Raw genomic sequence first — 20,755 nt, forward strand, 5'->3', positions numbered from 1 at the left:
TTTCACAATTTCAGTTGAATTACTGAAATAAATGAACTTTTCCACGACATTCTAATTTATTGAGATGCACCTGTATAGTTCTTATTAAACCGGAAACTTTCATAATTATAGTCATTATGTCCGCCCAACAGAAAATCGGCCATTTTTTTTAATATTGCAGTCTCTGAACTTTTAAATACTCCTAGGTCATTCATGAGACTGTCACCACATTTAGACAACATTATTCCAAGACACTGAAGGTGCTAAATTGCGAACAGATTTTGGTATATCAAACAGTGTTGCCATGGTGAGGCATTAATGGCGAAAAATAGGAAACAGGAAGTGTTTCATATCTTCTGTGTGTAATGTGTGATTTTGATCAAAATTGAGATGTATGTTTAGTCTTGGGGTCTAATCACATGAATTTGACTATTTTGGGACACGGTCATAGTGCCACCACCTGGCAGCAGGTAGTGTGGCTCTTACAACAGACTTTAAAATAGTCCTCTTATATTTACTCAAATTGCTTCAAAATTGTTTAGAATAATGTCAAATGCCAAATGCATGTGTCCACCTTGCATTGTTTTCAGAAAGCCACCGGGTGGAAATGGACCAGTTGTGCTTGGGCCCATCATCGCTGCTTGCAGCTATATTTACTTTTACTCTCTTTCAAACAAATCACAAGTAAAATGGCAGATTATCAGTTCATAAACACTTTTCACCCTGTTCCTCACACAATGCTACCTTTTGACTTTAAACACTTTACCAATAGTGCATGCCATTCAAGGGGATACATTTTAACGTTTGTATTGCATCACTAACAACATTTATAAGCTTGTTTGAGTGGGATCAAATAGCGGGGTAGCTCAACTGATAGTGCGTTGCACTTGTGATGCAAAAAAAATGTAGTACGAGTCCAGAAGAGAACACAAGTCGATATTTGAGCCGAAAGTATCATAGAGGTACCACAAAATGACATGGTTACTTCAGCAATTGCGTTATTCTTCTCACAGTTGCTTTTTATTAAATTAATGTTAAGATTTAAGGTTTCGGGTAGGGAGCAGTGTTGGGTAACATTACTTTTAAAAGTAGCTCGTTGAAATATTGCATTACTCCTTAAAAAATGTACTTAATTAAAAAGTTATTTGTAATGGAAAGTAAAGCATTACTTGAATTTTGCGTGCGTTACTTTTTTCTCACAGCCACTTTCTCTTCTGCTATGCTATGCAATCCATACAAATAAGCCATGCATTGCATGCAATAAATATTACAGGTCATGCTAGCTACTGTACAACACTCAATACAACATAGTAAACAAACAGATATTAGAAAGTGGGTCTTCACGTCATATTTATAATAAAGAATCAATAACATGAATATGCATGATTTGTTTTTCCATCAACATGGCAGCCAATATGAATAACGAATAACCGCTGTCTTACCTAAAGCAGTAAAGTCCAACACTTGAACCTACATCATAACTGTCATCATATGCTGTGCCCATCAACAATGTCAGTCAACTTGAGATGTTTTTCAGAAGTCAGGATACAATTCAGTGAGGAATGCCAGTCTAACATGTTCAAGGAATAAGTCTGATGAATAAATTAATATTTTTCACTTGTCATCTCAGTGCATGCTTGTTTTGAGTTGATACACGGTGTGTACAGACACCACAACTTCAAAGGTGCATGTTGATACAACTTGAACCAGTATGTCATAAAAACGGTTTGTTTCATGAATCAAACTACATGTTTATTATAAAACAAAAATGTAGAATATTTTAAGAAATGAAGACATTTTCTCTGCATACACAAACCATGCAGAACGTTGCTTGGAGTCACTGATCCAGAGTCAGCTTTTCTCATCCCATTCTCCCAGTTACAGGGAGATCTAACACGAAGCAGTTTGGCTTCATAATTCTGTGAATTGAGCGAGTATTTCACCCTGCGTATCATGTCGTGGCCAGTGGAAGACTAGTCTTATAATCCCTCTGTCTAAACGCATTTACTGATTTTTTTTTTTAATGCAGTGTGTATTAACACATGAATAAACCACGTTTCACTCAACCGAATGTTGTTGACCTCATATCATGCTAAAAACATGAAATGCGCATTCGCGATAACGAGTTGATTTACAGGCGATGTCTGTATCTGAAAGGTGATTGGCTCTTTTACCTGCAAGGCGGGACTTCCATTCTACATCCATTGACTGCTGGGTACTAGAGCTTCTTGGTTGGGCATTCTAATTTCTCCCATTCATTTAAATAGAAGTGACTCGTCTCTCTCTGCTAAATGGTCTCTGGCCTCACACTCTATAGAAATACAATGCCAATCATGCACTATGTCTTCTCCCTGAAGTTTCACACTTTTTCTCCTGATTTCTTGCAATACAGGGACAGTAGAGGTGTACAATTGTAACGCGCTACTTTATTTAAAAAGTAACTCAGATATTATGGTCTAAAATAAAAAAAAAAATACTGTTACTTTACTCGTTACTCGAAAAAGTAATCTGATTACATTACTTTTGTCGCGTTACCCCCAACACTGGTAGGGAGGTTGGTTTTGTTCATTTTAAACTCAGAGCATTAACTTTAAAACCCCATCTACTTGGAGAAAATGTAACTCACTTTCAGCACCACACAGTGGACATTTCACATCAGAACTGTTGTGATATGTGTAATGAACCATGTATTATCATTTTGCAAAAATGTTGCCACAGTAATGTAATTTTCATGAGATCAGGATGGTCTTAAGGCTCGTTTATAAAAATGTTACTTCTTTTAAACGTGCAAGATGATGAAAAAACTGCAAAAAGGCACAGAGGTCAAAGACGTCTGTGTAGCGCGCTTACATAGAAAAATCATTGAAAGATAGTGCAGATTTAGATGTGAACAACCCTTGTTGCTGTTTTTTGAACATCCAACCACAAGCGTTGAGTAAAGACGGTGTGTATATAGTTCTATTTTTAAAAACGTGTCTCAAGGCCCCTGCATTTTGTTGCAATCGGTTGTGCTTTGTCTAGCTGTGTATGAACGCAAAAACTCGACTTATGTAAACACCCCCCTAAGACACACGTCTTGTAATAGAAACCGAAACAAGCCTAATTATACAAGGCATCCTTAAAGGTGCTGTAAGCGATTTTGTCATGGCAAGGTATGCAAAAAATAATCCTACTCCTTGAAAGATATCACTGAAATAAAGCGCTTTCTGCTATCAATCATTTTAGCGTTCTCATAGTGTTGTCGTTGCAGCACCTTTAAGACCAAGTAGTCGACTAACTGTTAAGGAAACCCACTGACTAGTTGATTTAAAAAAAAAAAAAATTGTCGTATTGCACAACCCTAGTAAAAATAGCACCGGGAACTATTAGATGTCAAGTTAGATGAATAAAATGCTGGAAATTTAACACGAATGTGTGCATACGCGCTCTCAGTAACTCCGAGAAAGATGTCGACAGTGAGTAATTATGGGTAAAGGTGTGGTTGGATCCAGTGAGCTGGGAGTGAGCGGCTGGATATATTCTGCTGGTATCTGCATAGCAGTTGTCATTGCATAATAATCTAATCATCAGTGAGGAGAGAATCCAGACATGAACCCACTAACACCATGCCTAAGGCGACAGTAGCAGGCGATCCCTGAGGATTTGGTGCTGAGGTGGGGGGGCTGAAGAAATCAGGAAAAGAGCTCAAGAAATGAGGGCGACAGAGTGAGAAATGTTTACAAACAAGAGGGTGGGAGACAGAGTGAGAGAGAGGCAGGGGTAGGAAATAAGATGAGATATACATAAAACAAGAAAATTAATGGAGCAGTGTATGGCATGATAAATGAGAAAGATGAAGAGAATGAAGGAAGAGGGACATCAGGTTTATTTTGTTCTGCTTATTTTAGAAGAACACACTTTCTTTAGCAGATACTTTACCAATGGTGTTTAAAATCATATAAACCTTCTTATAGAGAACAGCCCCATGTTTATCTATTTGAGTGACAGTATACTGTAGTTTAATTAGCCAGACTTCTGACTATCAGCATACAGTCTGGTACATTTACTCAGGTAATCCTGCCCAAGAAAACCCCTCTTAGAGAGGAACAGTGTTGGGGAAGCTACTTTGAAACAGTTGCATTCCAAGCTATAATTTCAGTAGCTAAACTATAGTCAAGCAAACTAATGTGCTGTTACAATCCCTTCTTTGGATTGTAGTTTGTCTTATTTTTTCCCTTGTTTTGCAGATTGGTAGTGGCCGAGTTGATGAATTGATGAGCCCCGCTCATTAGTTCTTACAAGATTCACCTGTGCTGAAGGTTCCATGTGGCTTTAAAACTGGCGCTCTACCAGTCTTCAAGGTTCATCTCCCTGATAATTTTTTTTAATGTTATTAATTCTTTTCTTTTGATTAAATTATACTTTGAGCCAGTTATCTAACATGTAGTCTCGCTTATTGACACGGCATAAGAGCCGGCCGTGACAAATGGGGGCTCTTCCGGGATTTGAACCCGGGACCTCTCGCACCCCAAATGAGAATCATACCCCTAGACAGGTTGGTCTAGGCCTCTTAGTTACAGTTAAGAAAAATCTTAATGCTATGGCATACAGTGACATTCTAGAGATTATTTTCTTCTGTTTGAGCATGACAACTGCCCCTATGCACAAAGAGAGGTCTATAAAGAAATTATTCTGGTATGGATGAACTTGACTGGCCTGCACTCAGACCTGAAGTCTTGCACCCAAACAAGGCCAAGACCTAAACCCCATTAAAGATCTAATTTAGGGTGACAGCTTTTAACAGTATTTGAACAGATCAATTTACACTAAACAAATTAAGTGATAAAAATAGAAGCAAACTTCTTTATCTGAGTCAAAATTATGTTACTTTGTGTGTCTCAAAATGCTAAATATCTTTAAAGATTCAAAGCCACAAAACTCACAAACTTTAACAATATTTATTTTCGTTTTTTGTGCAATTTGCATCAGATGAGCCATACAAAAGCTCCATGGATATGCTGTCTGAAGCTGAGAATAGTTTAATATGGTCATTCAAATATAACCAAGTTCACACATTTAGACAAAATTGAAAGAGACAGAGAACTACAGCAAGTAGTTAAAAGGAGTAGGATAGAGTCCAATAAAGAGTAAGAGAGAGAGCTGAATACCTGCAGGGCAAGTCGGACAACAGTTGAGAGGTGTTTAAGCAGGCAGTGGATGATGTCTAGAAGACACAGGAGCAGAGAATAGCAGCTCTTCAGTCCTGACTGCTGCTCTTTCTCCAGATACAAGCCAGAGACTTCCACAAAGACATTACACACCACCTCAATTACACCTGAAAACAGAGACACACAGTTCAACCACTCTTCTATACATCCATCTGCTCTGTCTGTTCATCTGATGAATTTCTCTCCCCTGTTTGCACAAATACACAAACACACTAAACTAGACATACAGTGCCTGAACATATAAGCAAATGAACAGTTGTCTGTTACATATTACTAAACACTTGACTACAAACTAACCATCAAATAAATCATAGCTATGTCAATAAAAATAGTCTAACCTAAACCACAGTGCAGTGGAAACATTTAATGTGACTTACAAACAAAGGAGGCATAGAGATGCAGAGAAGTGTTCTCATTAAAATATTCATATGCTATTTAATCTCAAGGATGTCGAAAAAGGAAAGAAAAACTGTTCACTCAACTCCAATATGCTGTCCTGAAAAAATAGGCGATGGTAATAAAGTGCCTTTATAATCCATTCAGTGGAGCTGCGTGAATGGTAGACCTTGGATTTCAGCTTTGAATGTTCTGTGTGTGGTTCTCACATGCAAAATATACATTAGAAAAAAAACAAAAAACAAACTACAACAGGTGATTTAAAAAAAAAACCCAACAGAATCGGACTGACATACAAAAATGTAAATGTCTTTTTTCCACAGCTGAAATCATTTTAAAACAGATGAAAATTATATTCTTCAATCAGAGTACAGTATTTTTGCCTCCACCTTGTCGATATATATTTTCTTTCTTCCTCAGAATTGTTGAAACATTAAAACTGAATGAATACGCTGTTCATATTGTAATAATGACTCTCTCCTTTCTCGGCTAAGTGCTCAGTACAACCTGATCTGCCACCCTGCATCATGGGAGATACTTAAACTACAGCCTAGGAGGTGAATGAACACTGAGGAAATACTCTACGCTGCTATAGTTAGAGCATCCGACCGTATTCTGCTGTGGCTGCAGTAAAAAAAAAAATTAAAAAAATTATAAATACATGTCAATCCATGGCAATAATGCACTGACATTATATATTAGTCAAACATATTCTATTCCTCTACAGAACACATACAGAAACATGTGCTTTTCATTCAGTTTGTGGATTTTTGAAGTTTGCATTAGTGCATGCTTTTTTTTTTTTATTATTATTTTGGCCAAAACCCCTTGTGCTACGCAAGAGGATTCATTTGTGATTCGTTTGCTATGGTTCTGCATATTTTTTTTAACTTTTGAGCTTATTTTATATATTTCAAAATGTATGTATTTGCTATGAAATGTCTTAAAAGTGTGATTCTCTTTAAATCATTTGGATTTATAATTTGTTGCTAAGTGCATTCAAAATGTTCAATGCAAGACCTAAAATCCACATAAAAAAAAGTTTAAAATCAAGGCATGTTCTCCACACTGTTTTTAACCAAATAAAAGTGTGATGTTTAACCACATTTAACTGAACGTACCAATATTACAATACATAGTAATCAACAGCAATATTTACCAATTTATATATTTTTCAAGTATTAGGGTAAGGGTTGGGGTAGAGTTAGGTTTAGGATTAGGGGTGAGGTTAACAGTGTGGAAACGAAAGATCATGCAAATAAATTTTGTATGATGCTGCATACCATATCGAGTTTGTTGAATTTTGAATCGCAAATCCATACAACAAGAGGATGTGTGACCAATAGAACATTGAAATGTCATATCCTGACATCTTGGCTCAATACTAAGAATACATAATTTAAAGTTGGGTGTTTTATTCTTGCAGGAAAGTGAGTAGACAATATATTTTAACATCTTTAATATAATATTATTTGTTATTTGAGATGTATTATTTACATACACCAGAAGCCCTCCCGCATGACATCATATCCTGGTCTGCTGTGTTGTCTGAAAAAAACTGCAGTGTTCAAAGCCTAGTGTGACCACCCCTTAACTACAGATGTAATTAAATGCAGGTACTTCAAATGTGAGTACAATGCAACAACACGTATGTACATAATAAGTACATTGTATCAAATGCTTAAGTACATAGAAGTTAAAGACACCTAAAATAGTGGGTCTGCTTAATTTTCTACACAATGATGAGCCAAAACATTATGACCACTTACAGGTGAAGCGAATAACATTGATCATCTCCTAACAAGGCCACATGTCAAGGTCTGCGTAGATTAGATGTTAAGCGAACAATCAGTTCTCGTAGTCAACATGTTGAATGCAGGAGAAATGTGCAGGAATAAAGACCTGAGCAACTTTGACATGGGACAAATTGTTATGGCCAGACGACTGGGTCAGAGCATCTCTGAAACTGCAAGGCTTGTGGGGTACTCCCGGTCAGCAGTGGTGAGTACCTACCGACAGTGGTCTGAGGAGGGACAAACCACAAACTGGCGACAGGGTGTTGGGTGCCCAAGGCTCATCGATGCGGGAGGGCAACAAAGGTTATCCCGTCTGGTCCGAACCAACAGAATGTCTACTGTGGCATAGTCACAGAAAATTTTAATGATGGTTATGGCAGGAATGTGTCACAATACACAGTGCATCGCACCCTGCTGCGTATGGGGCTGTGTAGCCGCGGACCGGTCAGAGTGCCCATAATGACCCCTGTCAGAAGGTTGCCTGGTCCGATGAGTCAATTTTCTTTTACATCACGTTGATGGCTGTGTACATGTGCACCATTTACCTGGGGAAGTGATGGCATCAGGATGCATTGTGGGAAGACGACAAGCTGGTGGAGGGAGTGTGATGCTCTGAGCAATGTTCTGCTGGGAAACCCTGTGTCCGGCCATTCATGTGGACATCAATTTGACACGTGCCACTTACCTAAACATTGTTGCAGACCAGGTACACCCCTTCATTGCAGTGGCCTCTTTCAAATCGCTTTATTATCACACAATCATATACACAAGTGCAACAGTGGATGAAAGTCTTATAGCAACATAGCAGTCATGACAGTGATGAGACATATACCAATTTACAATAACATCAGATTACACAACACAATTTACATATCTAATATACACATAATTACACAACACAATACACAATAATAATACACAATGTACAGTATACAATACACACAATATAGAATACACATACACACAATATAGAATACACAGTATACAATACAAATAGTATATATAAAATATACAGTATGTTGTAGTGTGCTGTATTGACATTCAGGCTGTCAGTTGATAGTCAGTTACAAGTATTGTTAAGAGAGAATATAATTTATGACAGTCTAGTGCGAGCAAAGTTTCATCAGGATAATGTGCCCTGCCACACTGCACATATTGTTCGGGAATGGTTCGAGGAACATGATGAAGAGTTCAAGGTGTTGCCCAGGCCACTAAATTCCCCAGATCTCAATCAGAGTGAGCATCTGTGGGATGTGCTGGACCAACAAGTCTGATCCACGTTGGCTCCACCTCGCAACTTACAGGACTTGAAGGATTTGCTGCTAATGGTGCCAGATACCACAGGACACCTTCAGAGGTCTTGTAGAGTCCATGCCTCGGCGGGTCGGTGTTGTTTTGTGGCATGCAGACGACTAACAGCACATCAGGCAGGTGGTCATAATGTTTTGGCTCATCAGTGTAGTCAGTGATCATTGTAAATATATTGTAAAAATTCCATGTATTGCCCAGTTTTAGTATGTCTGAATACTACCATATGGTCTTACATCATGCTTAAAAGTATAATGTATACTTTACCATCACCAGTGCAGCACATACTTTTCACACTTACTCGAAATACATGAATTGGTATTCAGTCAACGCTCCAATGGACTATCCAATGCTCATACAGGGAAAACAATAATCCACACTAAATACAGAGGATACTATCAATCCACTGTATTACTGTACCCTGGGGAGAACGAAATCAACATAAACGACACTAAAGTGTGAAGCGCCTACTTGGAACATAGACAGTTTTCAAGTCCAGTGTAAGGGGATGGCACCCAGAAGCAAGAACTAAGTGTGTGTGTTTGTGTGTGCATGTGGGTGTGTGTGTTGAGCTGTCTAGCAGTCCCAGCAGTAATAATTAAGAGAAGTTTAATAAGACCTGATCTCACTCTTTGTCTGAGATTAGCACTGCAGTTATATGAGGCGAAGGAACTGCGCATGTAATATGCCGCTTGACAAATTATGAAGATGAATACAGCAGCATTGCTATGAAAAATACAAATCAACTGCTGAGCGAATAAAACAAAGCCAAGACTGTCACCTCTAATACAAAGGAAATACTGATAAAACCGGAACTGCAGCCTGGAAAGTTTACAATTTAGGTGAATTATCATAAATGCAGACAGAGCAAAAATTACTTCTGAAATGTTTATGTAAATATACTGAACTCAAATGCACATTCTGTTACTAACAGAGCTGTAAGCAGTATTTCTGTGCTGTCTAAAGCAGAGTTCTTGCCAGACATTAGATATTTATGCTTACAGCTGTACGGTTACATTTATGTAACTTACTTTCTTTTGGGACCAAATTTATTGCCATTACTTCCAGTCAAATGAGTCACGCAAGTACAACTTTCGGATATGGATGCTTTTGCACCTCCATGAGCAGAGCGAAAACGCACAAGTCAGCAATTTTACGAGGAAGAACCTCTTTTTCTCCCTCGTACAAGAACATATATATGACAGAAGAAGTCATGATATATATCTGCACCATGCAGCCTTATTTGAACACACTTTTATGTGAGAAACTATATCAGAGGCACATAAATCCCTGATTTCTCATAAGAAATCAACTCTGAGTCAGAACCTCTGTTCCAAATAATTTCTTGCTGCCTACCTAGACAGAGGCCCTTCCAAAAGGTTAGGGTTACCTGCTTTTGTTCAAAATGTAATTATGCATGTATCCTTTGCGGAGAAGACAACCTCATAATGCACTGCACCATTGTCGGTGAAAACAAAACATCCAAGGTGAGAGAAATGGGAAAAGTCAGTTGAACATCTACTTATATTTCATTAAATACTGAAAAGTAATGGTAAAAAATTGACTATTTGATCAAATATTTGTTTGTGGTTTGTATTTTAATGCCTTTAAGGGTATCATGATGTTAGCTTAGCAACACGCTAACATCAAACTTTATTGGAATCAATTGTGAGTCAAGACTCCTGTGTGCTTCACATGAGGAGGGCTGTTTGTGTGGGCACAGAGTTGTACCTATTAAGTTCACATGCACAATATTACACCGATTATGCTCTATATGCCGGGAAGGTGTGATGTAATGCAAACACATTTAACAGTTTTCTCTTAAGGTCATAAATGGTTTAAGCAAAAACTGATCAGCACACATAGATGTTTGCCCATCACCCCGATTTTGTGTTGCATGTGAACACCTTTACCGCTGTTCCGTACCAGCTTATTCAATGTGCGCAAGTGTTGTGCGCATGCCTGTTTATGTTTTGACGTCAAAAGCAGGGAATTACCCAATGATTTCAAATCTCATATTAACAAGTTTTTCTTGCTTTGTGTTTTGGATTGAGGTAGAATGTAAAAGTAGCTTAGCTACATTAAATTATAAGTAGTTTGTATCTTGGCATGCTAGTGTACAGTTTAAAAAGAGCTTCCCCAACACTGCTCCCCATCATGTCTTCCTCAGCCTCTTTTTCTCTTCCTTATTCCTTCATTGTCTGTTATCTCTCTCACTCTGCAAATCTCACCAATTATAAAACTAATCTCGCTTTTCTCTCTCTTTCCTCCTCTCAATCAACCTTCAACCCCGCCATAACTCTTTCTTTAATTTCCTCAAATTCTCTTGCTCTTTCTTCATTTCTCTCTTACCCCCTCCCCTTCACTCTCTTTCTTGTGTTTGCATCCCGTGCCCATGCTCTATAGCTCGCACCTAAAAGAACCAATTACAACATTTTCCCCCTTCTGGAGCAGAGCAGGGGTGAGGTGGCTGGCATTAGCAAGATAGCGCTAATTGTCAGGGTTATATTTAGTGACGGGTCAGAGTTTTCCTAGAGCAGGAGTGCTGATAAGACGCGTAATGATGGCGGCTGCATGAGGTGGCCTATAGATGACCCGGTGCTGTAAAAACAGGTGTGGAGGGGAGAGTTTGTTGTGTCTGATCTCAGTCTGCTGCACCATGGACCGCCTAGATGGAAGAAGAGGAGCATGAGGGGTTGTTGTGATATAGGGATGCATGCCGTGCACAGATGTACTAGAAAACAAGCCATTACAGGCTTCTATCTATCTGAAAGGGTTGGGATGTGAATGTGTGTGTGTCACAAATTTTAGTAAGGGCAGTGCTTATTCTCTGCGTCATTACAGCAGATAGACATGAAGTGATCTGTAAAAAACACATGTATTTTTGTACAAAATACACATTCTGGGAATTTCGGAATTTAAACTATTCCAAATATTTTGAATAAAAACTCTTCTGTTGACTTTTTATTCATTGGCAGCATTTATGAGATTTCAACCCCCACTGATCACCATCATTTTGCCAATAAATCCTGATGCACGCTACGGTTGGGAACCAAGAACAGGTTCCTATACGGAACCGATTACATAAAAAATAAAATAAATAAATATTAATACCAGAACCATATGATTTTCATGACTTTTGTTTCTGTTAACAGTTTTTGAATGCACATCTTTCCACCTATGTGGAAGGAACAGCATACTTAAATACACCTACACACTCTCACGGTGAAGGATTCATACGACTTTTCTAAATTTGGCTAATTCGTATGATATCGTACGACTGCACTCGTATGAATTCGTACGACTTTTACTACAGCCAATGACGTTGCTGGACATCGTTTCCATCTAATACGCGACAATTACTTGCTTCTGTCACACACAACAGCTTCCTATCATGTTTACACACTCTACTGATCGGTTAGGTTTAGATAAGGGGTTTGGGTAAGGGCATAATATTAATAGGCATGTCCTTAATGCCTTGTGTGCGAAACTCACGCTAACTTCTGCATTAGACATCCATCCATTTGTACGTGATAATATCGTACAAATTTATACGAACAAACTCGTACGAAATAGCCAGCTCGTAAAATATGTACAGATTTTCATGAGACTGGGTTGAAATACACTGACAATGTTTCCTGCAGTGCTAATAAGCGGCAGCGCTGACCTGCCACTAAATCTAGAGTGTGAAACATATAGCGTAACTAGTGTAGACTGATTTCTGAACGAATGACTCTTATGAGTCGCTTCTCTTTAGCGAAATGAATCTTGAAATGAATCAAGAACTGCTACAATGTTTTGTAATGTTGTTACTACAGGTTCCTGACACCTAAATCAGGCAGTGTAGTTACTGTTCAGGTGACAATGTGTAGTTAAAGATAGGCCTTCACATTAAGAGTATTGTTTTATATATAAAAATAAATGAAATAAATGAATAAATAAATGAAATATGTCTGTCTAGAATTATTTAATATGTAGTTACAGTAGGACCAATTATAGGATTGCATTTATCCCTTTAAAAAGTTTGTGTAAACATGGCTTTTACAAGAATTGCATTAAATTGATCTCTGATTTGTATATTTGCTCAGTCGAAATTGGAAATGTTCTCATCATCTGGCAAAAGGCTGCAGAGGGCAATATATGCAATAAAAAGTGAATTTCTTAATTCCAAATATTTCTTCCTGTAAAGTAAGACTCGTTAATGGAACCATTAAGGAATCTATGCGATTTTGTTCGAGATTTCAAAATTTTGAGAACTGTAAAAGATATCTTTTGTCATAGGGCAAAATCTGCAGTCTTTTATTGCCAAGTATGACATGCCCACAAACTTCCAATGAATCTTAAGCCAAACCACGACAGGCTTCAGACTGTCTGACTTTTTTGTTCTTTTCCATTCAAAACATTGCCAACATTAGTGCATGGACATACTTTGGTTTGCACGGTACAATTTGTTACAAAGTTGCGTGTCAATGAGGATTTCAGAACATTACATTACTGATTTTTTAATAAACGGTCTGACAGTGTGCACTGGGCTTAAAGACCCAATTAAATCAAAATGAAAATTTTTCTGCTTTTAGTCAATATCTAATAGCTTTAAGGTCATCTATTTGCTAGTGTACTTTTAAATGCTGACAAAATTCATTTTCAGGAGATATAAGCATTTAAAATCTACAGTCTCCCTCTTCTGGTTACACATACACAGGCAAAATCATGATGTCACAAAGAGGCTGAGAAACTTTGTCCAATCAAATGCTTTCTTGTTTTAAGCAAAGATCTCGATGCGCTGTTTTTTTGTGGGCTGTTTATGGGTTAATGTTGTCAGTTAGATCATCATTCGGTTCTAAAGTCAGTAGAAAAGCGGTCAGACTCGATTGAGATCATTTTCCAGGCTGAACACCTTCTCTGGCACAAGCATCAGCATGGTGGAAAGGGTGTATGTGTATGGCTTTGCCAGCTGCAATGTAAGCTAAAGCCAACTAGCTATTAAAAAAAAAAAAAAAAGGCTTGAGCCGTTCAACATGTCCCATCTCCGCTTCATGCTTCATTAGGAAATACGTCAACACACCAAAGAAAACTGCTCTTCAAGGCACTTCACGGGGACTTTAAGACATGGTCTTTTTCTGGTCCAAGGACAACATTTCTGCCTAAGAGAACAGTCCTATACGTATCTCTAAACCCTTACCATGAACCAACCCTAAAATCGGAGGGAAACGATAGGTTATAAACAATGTTGATGAAGCCCATTTTCCCAGCCCTAAGCCTAACACTACACCTTTCTCTATTCCTAAAATCTGACTGATAGCAATGTTAATTCAAGACCAACAAGGATGATGATCCAGGAACATGTCTCCTTGGCAAAATTACTGACACCCACCCCCAGCCATCACGCAGTTCCTGAAGTGAGACATCTCTGGGACAGAGCTCTGAAAATGTGTTACCTCACAGCATCACCTTGAGTCTCACCCTCTCTAGAAACATATAACTGTGTGCGTAAGTGTAAACCAAAGCTCTTTTTCCTCTGTGCCCCCTTGATTCACAGTGTGTTGAATGTGGTGAGTGTGTGTGAATTTGACTCATCTTTTGTAGAAAAGGAAACATGGCACACATACAAATGCACACCAACCTACACCTTAGTGTCTATCTCACCCTAGCATGTAGGGAAGACAAGCATGCCACGTACGGGTCCAAAATGGTCAACATTAGCAAGGCTATATAAATCCATTACTCAGTAATTCAGCAGAAGGGAGCTGAAAGCATCAGGGTGAAACTGGGCATTCACAGAGCAGGCTGGGTAAAACAAACTTAAGAAAGCCAGCAAAAAAACAAAACATGAAATAACATTGAATGCTTAAGCTAGCCTAGTTTAAATGTCAATAAACCCAATCTAAACAATTGTCCCAAAAAAAATAAATAAATAAATAAATAAAAAAAAAATAAAAAAAAATAAAAGCATTTACAAATGATTATTTGAAGTGAATATTCATTTGCACGGTTAAGGGATACACTGGAAATTCTGAAGACCCTAAGGTGTGGAGCTCAGACTCACGATTTGCTTATAAACGACAAGGAATTCATTTGAAATAGGGATGTCAAAATCTGATACGTATCTTGATTGGTATCGGCTCCAATACAGACTTTTTTTTTTACAAACTGATCAGTTATTGTTCAGACAAGACCGATCCAAATTTAATAATGCGTGTTCGTCATGGTCATTATTGTCAAGCTCCAAAAATGACAGAAAAAAAAAACAAAACTATAAAAGCACCATAAAAGTAGACCATATGACTTTATCAGAGCGGCGCACTCCATACGAACCCCAAAGTTCAGTTTGCTTATGGCATACATTGAGAATAACACTGGAATTTTCTGGAAAAAGGAGAACAGCATTTCACCAAATTTTGAATAAGAAGCATAATAAAACTACTGTTAACCTCACACAGAAACTCAAAGGTCTTCCTTGAGTTTTCCATCAAAATAAAAGCCTGCCTACTGTATAATAAAATTGTATTATTCAAATGAAATACTACTGCAACTACTACTACTACCACTAATACGTAGACTAGTAAGCAAAAAAGTTTTTCATCATAAGGCCCCAATATACTTCCGGAGAAGTTCTTCTTCACTCTTCGTTAAGGGGTGAAAATAAGTTAGAAACAGTCGAGCAACAGCATACTGTTTGTGAACATTCAAACACCCACCACACCGCTGTGGGAGACTTTAGAAGTACATATAAATATGAGGACACTCACCTTAACTAATGTGACATTAAAAAATGTTATCAATGACTTTATGCCTCATTCTATGAGTAGAATTCAGTTGAGGTCAGTAAAAGATGCCTTTTTTACCACTCAATGATTATTTAAAGTAATATACTGTATATGCAGTATAAAATGTGCAATTTGTTTGTTTACATTCTGAATTCATGACACTAATGTGCAAACAAGTTATACGTGGCCATAACATGCACCGATTACAGTCTGTTATTGTCATTTATAATGACACTGTTACTAATGCAAAGATTGGTGAGTGTTAATGGGAAAAATACAGACAAAAGAATGATGAAGAGTACTCTCAATCAGTTTCAAACATTGAGGTATACAGTAAATATATATATACTTAAAAAAGAACATTGGTATCAGATCTCTGTCGGTCACGGCTGATACCCAGCGCTTGGGTTTTGGAATAGTTATCAGTAGAAAGAAAGCGCTATCGGTGCATACCTACTATGAGCATTGATGAAGTCTGCAAATGTACAGAATCAGGAATGGAAAGCACTTAGAATTACACAGGCAAATATAGATACATGAGAATAAAAGGGAGAAAATGTACATATTTATTTAATTATTTATTTGGAAACCAGTTATGCCAGCAAAGAAGGCTCTGGTGAACCTAAAGGCCTAAACATACTCTACGCAAGTAAGCGAACGCAGATGCACCTTGCTACGCAAGCACGATTTTATGAGTCGTTCCGTTGTGAAATGTGTCAGCGCTCAATTCATAACCCAACACAAGTACGCGCTGCATTCTCAGCGTTGCCTAGGGGGTGCTAGAGCAGAATTTCTTCTTTCAATCTACAACTGTCATGGCAGACTCGGGCAGCAATTTGAGTTGAATATTTTCGAAAAATATATATGACTTTTTGTCCCCAGTCCATTCAAACGATCTTGTTTTTTCTCCGCGTCTCTCCCTACTCCTCAACTATCGACTCATCTAACATATACGGGCTGCATCCGAAAACGTAGGCGGCTGACTTGCTGTCTAATTAGTTAATGGCTTAACTGACAGCTGTTTTGAATAAATGGAACTCTTAAGGAACTGATCTCCAAACAGTTTTAAAAGCACCTTATTTTCATCCTGCTCTGAAGGCAGCATTTTCCTGGTTTCGGACATGGATCTATAAAATACCGGGTTCAGACGCAGCACTGGTTTCGTTGTTACGCCTAAAAAATCTATTGCCCTCCTGTGGTCTGAGGTTTGTAACTGCCAGAGCAACGCAAGAGCGCACATGATGTACAACGGGACCACGCGTTGGCCAAGTGCTCGCGTCTGCATTTGCGTACATGCGTGAAGTATGTTTCGGCCTTAAGAGTTTGCCATTGGTAAACTCAGCCTAGCTTTGGCACTGACAGAAAGGCTGACCACTGGCTGAATAGACAGCCTCAGATGAGACCAGGAGGAGAGGGAGAGATAAACAGAGCTAATGTGAAAAGCTGTTCATAGATGCCTAAGCCTAGACAGTGGGTGACGTGAGGTCTGGGCAGGGGGGGACGGACACTAAGTATATGCGGGCTATAGGGCCGCCACAGTAGACTCCGCACAGAGAGGTTCACTGATAAAAGCTGCAGTGTCTGGCGGAAGCCCTTAAAAAGCCAGCTGAACGCCCTCCCCTCCATCAGAGTCACACACAAGAGTCAGACAGCGAGATGAGAGCAATGAGGGTCTGATAATGGAATGAAAACACTCCAAAACAAACAAGGGCAGCTCTCTGAATGCAGGCCCTTTTCATGTGCATGGCAGTGTCTGGGTGAAAAGACTGGGTGGGTTTGTTTTTCTGTTTCAGAGGCAGGTTCGAAACTGCTGGGCCTATATATTAAAGTGAGTGACATTCATATGTACTGCACCTTGCTGGTAGAACGGTCGGAGGTCGGTGCCCTTCTGTCCAATCAGATTGCAGAGAAGAGCTATGGCGTTCTGCATCGTGCCTCCAAGGACATTATTCTGATGCTCCTGAAGAAAAAAACAAAAAACAAACAAACAAATACACTCATATTGAACAAAATGAATTATTAAAATTTATAAAATACTTATTTCAAGCTAAAATCTGATTGGATAAGCCATATTCGATGACTGATATACCCGTTACTGCACATCAGTTGAATTATGTTACTGTGCCAAGTCTACAGAGTGTACACAATATTTATGTACACAGACTACAGATAAGCTAATTAACAATTTTTCTGAAATGATTAATTGTTTATTAGTGGTTCTTGCTATGACAGTAATCTTTATTAGTATTGTTCGTACTTGGGGTTAGTGATTTAAACCAGCACATTACACCTCCTGGACTGTTTGTGCTACAGACATACATTTTTACATCTCAAATAATGTAGCTTGTTGAAGTGTCCTATTACAACTTTAAACTATTAAAGTTGCAATGCAAATGATAAAACGCATGAAAAACCCAAAAGATTTATATTGAAGGAGGGACCTAAGCCATATCTGGGGACCAGAATATCACTTTGGGACTGAGATAATATGATCACATGGGAACTTAACATGTTACTACCGAATGTTCCAGTACACTGACATCGACCCCATTCTGCAGTTACCATCAAGCTCCATCGCCCATCAGCACATTGCGTGAGCAGCCTCAGAGACAGAGGTCCTGGTCCCATGGAAATAATGAAGTAATTATGCTCACACAATCAATGATGAACATGATTCGGAGGTTTCATTTTCCCTCTAAAATTCAATTTTTACTCCACTGACGGTTAGATTTAGGGCTGGAGTTTGGGTTAATGGTTAATAAAATATGCATTCCGGTTGACTGTATTACATCGTTTACAACTACAAACAACTTGCTTTTTGCACCCCTCTTAGCCCTTTTCCACCAAAATGACAATGGTTCTGTACCGAGCCAGTGTTTGGCTGGTTCATGGCTAGGGCAATCTGGATACTATCGTAAACCGGCCGCACTTTTCCATCGACATGAGAGTGGAACAGGGAGAGTGGAGTTTTAGCTCCTGCTTTTTGAGGACATTAAACATATAAAGAAATGCAATCCAACATTATTACATTGCTCAACAAGATTGCCAGAGATGAAACTGCGACCAAGAGGACAGGTAACGTAAGTACATTTTTATGTATAAACTTTTTAAAGTGGCATATTGCTAAGTACTATAAACTGTAACAGTGGAAACGTTATTAACATTGGTGCAGCAGATGGTTATATTTAGATTTTTGCCATAGCATATGATTTTATGTTCTCTTGATTGAGAATCCCAACGGTTTACATCATAGATATAGAAGAGGTTTTCCTAACTAAATGAATAATTCCCTTCCTGAACAAAACAATGCACAAAATAAGAGGAGAAGAGTGTTAGGAAAGCTGGCAAATATAATTAATTAAAGAGATCAGCTACACAAGACACCGGCAATTAGGTGTTCATTCCAAGCGTGACTGACTGAATTCAATGCCCCGGTTAGTTAGCTGGATAGTCGGTGTCTGAGCACAGAGTTCAAGACATTGTTGCTCCATCCACTGCTGCTTTTGCTTGGGTCTATTATGCTCCCTGTACTCTCTTTAAAGTTTTCAATTTGTTTATGATTTGGTCAATCGTCTGATTGAAGCCGACATGCATAATTTCTTGCCATTTCTTCTCGCAGACATTTTTCCTTTGAGATTTCTATATTTTATCTTGGATCTCCGTAGTAGATCATTTCGCAAGTAGAGCGCTCATTTCCTCGTTTGATATCTGACATTTTTGTGGGGTTTTTATTGTTATAGAGTGAAAAAGTACTCATTGCTGCAGAAAGTAGCTACTGACGAAACATAATCACGCACTCCAGCCCGCGACGTAATTGGCTCCTGTGTAGAGACCAGCAAGTCTTGGGGCTGGTTCAGAACCAGAATTCCTGTCCCAGAACAGCCTTTGCATTAGTGGAAAGGTGCGGAACAGTTTGAGAATTCACACCGGCCCAGGAACCCGCCCTAAAACCATGTCAGTGGAAAAGGGCTATCTGTAAACATTTCACAGAGATGTGCCCATACGTTCAACAACACTTCCAGCTTTGGCCACTGGGGGCAGTGTTATGAATTTCAGTAATCACAAACTGATTTTACCTGAATAACTTTCAACCTACTCTCAACAAATTCACAATGAGATCAGTCTGAATTGGAGGTGGGCTCTTTTGACTTGGGCCAGTAAACAACCACAAAGCAACCACTCAGAACACTAGTATTGTGGAGGTGAGCTTTGCATGGGCAAACACCACTAGCTGTGATTATTATTATTATTAATACAGTAACTATAATTATTTATTGAACAAATAAAATTTTTTTTTTTTTTTTTATCATATTGCTGTTGACTCCATTTGAAAAAAGTCACTCAATGCTGTGCATTTTACTACTGTTAAGGGGGTTTATGGCAGTCCACTTCACGTTGTGCCAAATAACTCCCCTTAACCATGGTACAATCCATTGTAAAGCATGCCTCTTGGTGCTTAATGTGTTAGTCTAAGGCCATTCAACACTTTCAGCTGGCAAACACGTCAACATCTGCTATACACCAGCAATACAAAACAGTGCAGATTATCAATTCCACTTTTGTGTAGCTATCTTATAAGAGTAGTGTGTGAAACCAGTCAGTAAGAGCAGAGGTGCTGTCAGACAGCAAGAGCCTTGCTCATCTCCCCCCCAGGGCAGACACCCGAGGCTGGATGAGGCCATCAGGGGGAGCTGGGTAAGGCCGGAGGTACTGGGATGGTGTTGTCTGGGTCTTTCGACTAGGGTCAAAGACACTGCCTAATCCTGCAGCAAGCTCAGGTCCAGGGGCCGATTAAAAACATGATAAACAGAAAAAGGAGTGCAGAAAGAAGGCAGAAGAAGAAGGGGAAAAAAATCGATGTGGGTTTTAATTAGAGGTCTGAGTGAGGCTGGGGATAGAGAGAAACAAAGAGAGAGAGGTCTGGCCAACTCTACTGGCTGACAGACAGACAGAGAAGGGCATGTATGTCTCGGGGGAATCTGCGAGCCCCTCCACAGGCTGTGCAAGAATTTTCAAGGCCTGGAATCATTACTTTTTCTGCTTTATTTCCGCACAGAGCCTCAGGAGAGGTGGAGTGGAGGGGTCGTGCATTCATCAGGAACCTTCAGTCCATACATAGATATCACACACACACACACACACACACTGGAGAGACAACGAGGAAGCATTTAATGTTGGGCCAGTGTTAAAAACAGCTTGGCATGTAGAGTTAAGTGGCATCCTGAAAATGATCTCTATTCAGAATAATACTTTATGGTAACTATACAAGGTAGGATGGGATGTTTTACCACTGATAAAGGTG

General features: G+C 38.9%; 1 protein-coding gene across 1 annotated transcript in view; it reads right to left on the bottom strand.

Moving 5' to 3' along the window:
• The window catches only part of ulk4 (unc-51 like kinase 4), a 234,206-nt gene that overhangs the window by 61,667 nt on the left and 151,784 nt on the right, over positions 1–20,755 (bottom strand). Inside the window, exons 32-33 of the mRNA XM_051721331.1 lie at positions 17,308–17,413; positions 5,127–5,293 (exon numbers count right to left, since the gene is read on the bottom strand). Of these exons, the coding sequence (XP_051577291.1) occupies positions 5,127–5,293; positions 17,308–17,413 (273 nt within the window). The remainder of the gene's footprint in view (positions 1–5,126; positions 5,294–17,307; positions 17,414–20,755) is intronic.

This window comes from Myxocyprinus asiaticus, chromosome 16 (assembly GCF_019703515.2).
Source record: "Myxocyprinus asiaticus isolate MX2 ecotype Aquarium Trade chromosome 16, UBuf_Myxa_2, whole genome shotgun sequence".
Lineage (NCBI taxonomy): Eukaryota > Metazoa > Chordata > Actinopteri > Cypriniformes > Catostomidae > Myxocyprinus > Myxocyprinus asiaticus.